At 39.0% G+C, this 5,616-nt stretch overlaps 1 protein-coding gene across 1 annotated transcript; it reads left to right on the top strand.

Annotated features, from left to right (window-relative positions):
• Positions 1-1,539: 1,539 nt before the first annotated feature.
• On the top strand, positions 1,540-3,268 carry cldn5a (claudin 5a). Its single transcript, XM_067520936.1, has one exon. It carries the CDS (start codon positions 1,747-1,749, stop codon positions 2,392-2,394), a length of 648 nt encoding a protein of 215 aa, XP_067377037.1. The 5' UTR covers positions 1,540-1,746; the 3' UTR covers positions 2,395-3,268.
• Positions 3,269-5,616: the final 2,348 nt, after the last annotated feature.

The following is a 5,616-nucleotide window of genomic DNA, read 5'->3' on the forward strand; positions in this document are numbered from 1 at the left end:
GGCTCAACGTTCGGAACATTTAGCAGGTAAAGTTCAAGGAGTGAAAGAGCCAATATGGCCGCTAAAGTAGTGTAGTTTCTCTAATCCCTTCTTTGCCCACTGATTTACCGACTAATTACTGGAAAATATTACATGTAAGCGCTGTATTTGGGGAAAAAATGAAATACTTGTTTGTTACTTTAGTATTTTATTTTAAATCTATATAAACCTACTTCCACTAATCATCCGAAATATAGCCCACGTTTTTAAATGTGCCATGTAACAGATTTAGTTTTATATAGCATTTTATAAAATACAACATTGTGTTATATTAGACAGCTTATTTAAAATGTGTGGATCCATGCAACAAAATCTGGTGTCTTTTTTAAAGGGATTTCTGACTATTTTTCAAATGTTTTCAATTTAAACAATTGATTAAATAATCCATAGTTTTTTACACTTTATCTGTAGTTTGTAATTAATTATACAATGATGAGTTATACTTTTAATTAAGTAAAAGAAGCGGATCCTAGCACATTTATTTAATGCCAGTTGAATGTTTGAAATCTTGTTAAAAAAATATAGTTGCCAAGATTACATTTGCTTAAAATTTGTGTTTTTGTTGGCTATGTGTAAAATTCTGTTTCTCATGCCCCAAATTACACTTATAGGTCCAGACTATAATTAGAAATGCAGAGGTGGAAAGTTTTTCTTTCCATATATGTACATTTTATATTATTATGATGCACATGTGTTTTCATGTGTCTTTTTAAGTCGCTTCTTCTGCAATATTAAATCTAAATATGCTTTTGCCACATGTATGCCACAGTCCTTTGACAGCCGCTCATTCCTTTACATATTACAATTTCTTGTTTACAAATAACAAAAATTGCCAGCCAATAAACTTTTAATGAAATATTGTAATTGCAATAGACTAAAGAATATAGATCCTGGTTATGTGGCTTTTCATTGGTAATATAGGCCTGTATTAAAACAAAAGCCATGGTCTTTTGTTTCTTTTGTTGGACGACATTTAACATTTACAGAAATAATTTTCTTTCTCTTTTTTTTCCTATCTTATTCATGTATATACCCTTGCAATAATTTCAAGTATAAAAATAAGTTTGGAAATTCAATGTGTAATGGTAAATTATTCAAATAACCATTAAACATAAGGACAACGGCACCAATTTTAAAAGAACATGATATTTATCTTATCTTATGCATTTATCAATTAATGTATTTATTTATCAGTGATTTTTAGGCAGCCGTTTAATGGGGGTTACCACAGACAAGTGGTTTCGTCTCCATGTCTGAAAATTCAAAAACAAACCCATGATTCACCAAACCAATGTATTTCAGCTGGTCCACCTCCACCCCCTCTGTTGCCCCACTATTCATTGTAAATAACAGTTCAACCTCACAATGCGTCCTGGACCGCTTTTTTTGTCAGCCGCGCAACTTCCCTGCATTTTCATTGGTCCTTTGATGATGCAGCTACAGCTGATTGGAGCAAAGTTTCCACACGCCCCCACCCTTCAGATATTCGCGATCCGTGCTACTGTGTTTCCAGTTGTTTTCACATCCCTGCACTGCAGTAAGTGAAACTAGTGATGCGCAACTAACGATTGACGCTTTTAGACTTCGAGAAAAGAACGAAAAAAAAGAGCATAAGAAAAAGCAGAAAAAAACCTTGCACTTAAGACGAGAAATTAGTGAAGAGATTGAAAAGTTTCAGATAGACCTGACTGAACCTAAAGAGCGAAAATGGTGTCGGCTGCACTAGAGATCCTGGGACTGTCGATGTGCGTATTTGGCTCACTCTTGGTGATGGTTGCGTGCGGACTTCCTATGTGGAAGGTAACGGCTTTCATCGAAGCCAACATCGTGGTGGCTCAGACAATCTGGGACGGCTTGTGGATGTCGTGCGTGGTGCAAAGCACGGGTCAGATGCAGTGCAAGGTGCACGACTCCATCCTCGCCCTCAGCCACGACCTGCAGGCGGCTAGGGCGCTCACCATTATCTCCGCTGTGATGGGCGTGCTGGGGCTCATGGTTGTTATTGCTGGGGCGCAGTGCACCAACTGCATTCGCACTGAGACGATTAAAGCCCGGGTGGTGAACGCTGGCGGGGTCATCTACATTATCAGTGGCCTGTTTGTGCTGGTGCCTCTCTGCTGGATGGCCAACAACATCATATCGGACTTCTACAACCCGCAGGTACCTCCATCCAAGAAGAGGGAGATCGGCGCTGCGCTTTACATTGGCTGGGCGGCCACAGCGCTGCTGCTGATCGGGGGAGCTGTGTTGTGCTGCTCCTGTCCGCCCAGGGACAACTCGGGATATTCAGTAAAATACGCACAGACAAAGAGAGCCACGCAGAACGGGGACTATGACAAGAGGAATTATGTGTAGCCGTGCGGCTCATAGCAGCTGGTGCGTAAAAGTGACCTGCAGCTTTTCAAAAACTGTTTTGTGATGGATGTTTTTCATTCTTATTTTTAATTCTAAATATCTGAACTTTTAAAATCAACGGGAGCACCTCTGGCTGTTTTACGCTGGCCCATCAACACCGTCGGACCACAAATTTAAAAGCCTTTTTTGTATCTACAGGTTTTGTTTCTTTGTTTTTTTAAGACTATCAGCCACAAGGGGAAGCTCACGACAAAAAGGAGTATCTTTCTTAGGTACCTGTTTTTTGTAAGACTTTTAAATTGTTAGTAATTTGAATTGTTTACCGTTGTAACTGCAAGTTCTTTTTTCTTTGTGGAACTTTTGCTATTAAATACATACATTGTTGTTTTACATTGATGTGCACTGTCAGCACAAATTTGTACAGTAGCTGAGAGAGACTGCACTCCCACACATTCAATTTCCTTTTGTGGAACTACGGCGACATGTTGATAGCTCCAACCATGTGTAATAACAGTAAAGAAAGAAGAAGATAAGTACAGGCACGGTAAAGCCCTAATAAATCTCGGACAGATTTTAGTTTTATTCATAAGTTTATTTTAAATTTGCAGTCGAATTCTGGACCTGTAGATTCCGGATAGCCTTGGATATCCAGGTTACAAGATAAAACGTAGCAGTCCGTTTTTCCGCTGCACTGAACACCTGCAATGTTTTTTGCATCATTGTCACTGCTGGAAGTCTCATTTTCTCAACATGTAAAGAATAAACTCTTTTTCTCTTTGTTTGTTGACGTTTAATGTAATCATACATTATACGTGTATATGAAGATGCAATATTGTTTCATTTTATTACGATTAAACTGAGTCTGAAATCGTTAGTTAAAGTGTGTTCTTGAACAAATCACTTGAGTTGTGATGTGATGCTCCACAGAGGCAGGAGTGCCCTTCATGAACCCCCATGGCGAGAGAAAGTATTTTGGTTAGCCATTGAAATCCAGATGACAATGCCCATTCAGCTGGAGTGGGGCTCTGCTGTTCAGATCACAATACTCCACAACCCCCACCACCTTTCCCCCCTTTCAGGCCACCCCCACCCGTCATCATCCATAGTTAATGAAAGGCGTTCAAATTAGAGCCATGGAGAACTTGCTGGAATCCTCTTCCTGCAAGTCACTCCATTCACCAGTCGTCACAAACCCACCTCCCACCATCAGCACCGTGCTAAGATAGATGGAGCATATGACAAAAGAGTACACACCAACACTTTGAAGCAATTAGTTTATCCACAGCAGCTTCCATTCTGCAAGCTCACAGCATGATACACTGTTGATGATATAAGCCACAGAATATTACTGGGAATACTGGAAATATACAGTGTACATTGTGACAACAATTAGAGTACAAACAAAAACACAAAATATTCAGTCAGTAACAACTCTCTTGTTTAAAACTGTGACTGGATTACAAAAGCTTATCCACAGCTGCTTGTTTTGCTTGACTTAAGGATCTTAGCAGGTCATATGGCCTCTTAAAAGATAAAAATATAAAAAAATGCAGAAAGTCTCTATAGATTCAGGAGAGTGTGTGATCACTATCCTTAGTAAAAGGTCAACTAAGACTGAGCAAATTACACCAGAGAATATTCTCTACATCTAGTACAAATACACCAAGCTGTACATAGAACACAATACCGCAAACAACATTTATTTATTCCTGTCAGTTTTGGCCCAGAAAAATGAGAGATCATTATTGATCTTGGAGTTAATTGTAAACTAAGGCCCGACGTCAAGAATGTGTAGGTATTGCTAAATAACTGAAAGAGTTACTGATAAAGGAAATAAATGTTAGTTGTATCCACACTTTTATGCTTAACTGTGATAAAGAAAAAAATTCTGAAGTTTCAATTGTTTCCTAAAACAAATGACTCTGTATAGGAGGTGATAATCTATTTGGAATGCACTAAAAAAATAAAACTAAAAATCTTTAGTCTCTGAATTACATTTGTTTACAGTAAGAAAATGCTTGTTGATATCTGTAAAATAAATTTTTTTTAAGTAAAATTTGTATATAGATATTTTCATTTGGGTATGTTCATTTTCTGCTACATACTTTGCTACAATTTAAAATAAATACTCTACGTAATAGTTTTCAGATACAGATTGTTAATACAAAATCCAAGATATTCACAAGAATTTATTGATCCTTTGTGAAAAATTCACAAGCTTCAAGGCATATGATTGTCAACAAAGTACTTTTGCATTGTGGTATTTGTACACTGTGGTATGGCTAGTGCTATCTACTTCTAAAGTAAAGCACAGTGCTTCTTGCCAGTTTACTAAAGGAGTTCCCACTCCGGGCTTTCTACCTAAAGACTCATCCTCGAAAGTTCATGTTTTTGTCAAATTGTTAGTTCCTCTAATAACTGCACAGAGGGTGACGAAGCGCAGTGGGTGTGTGCAAGGGGTTAAGTGAGTGTATGTGTGTGTGAGTGTTAAAAGAGTTGGTAGGGGGTTGTGTGTGTATGTTGGGGGGGTCTCATTCCAAAGAGGAGCGAAGCAAATAGGGCCAGCGACGTCACTCAATGGGTACTCGCCATGGTAACCAGCCAGAACCTGCAGTTGCCTGGCTACAGGAGCCTATAATGTGGTGGTATGGATGAGCCTAATAAAAGGCCTGGACGGCAGACATTCCTGCAAGTGGGGACACACACAGCCTATGCACAGCAGTCTAGAAGATGAAGGAGGGATTTACTTAAAGCCTGTAATGGTCACTGCAAAAAGAGCTGTGACAGCAGCAACACTTTTGTTTCATTGTGTTTCATGTGAAGAGCAGAGTGTTCCTGTAAATGTTACAACAAAACACAAACTCTGGCCAAAGGGAGTATAGCTGATATCAAAAAAATGCCTCATAGAAATAGACAACATAACTCACAAAGAAACATTTACAGCAAATCTCTAAACCAGACAGATTGAGACCACACAGTTACGTCCATGTCACATTTTGGTCAGGGTGCTGACTTCCACCACTTCGGATAAGTCATAAAGTAAAGGAGATTAAATTAATGTTTTATTAAGTGACTCAGACTTGCATCAGTGCCAGCAGGTGCATACAGTCTACAGACTTCCCAGCTGGAGAGACCTTACTCAGAGATAGCAAAGCCAAGAGTCAGCAGGTGGTTAAACGTGGAGGACAAATGTGGCTTTGTATCCAGAGTTAAAGCCCCCGC

The sequence above is a fragment of the Channa argus genome, chromosome 11 (assembly GCF_033026475.1).
Source record: "Channa argus isolate prfri chromosome 11, Channa argus male v1.0, whole genome shotgun sequence".
Classification (NCBI taxonomy): domain Eukaryota; kingdom Metazoa; phylum Chordata; class Actinopteri; order Anabantiformes; family Channidae; genus Channa; species Channa argus.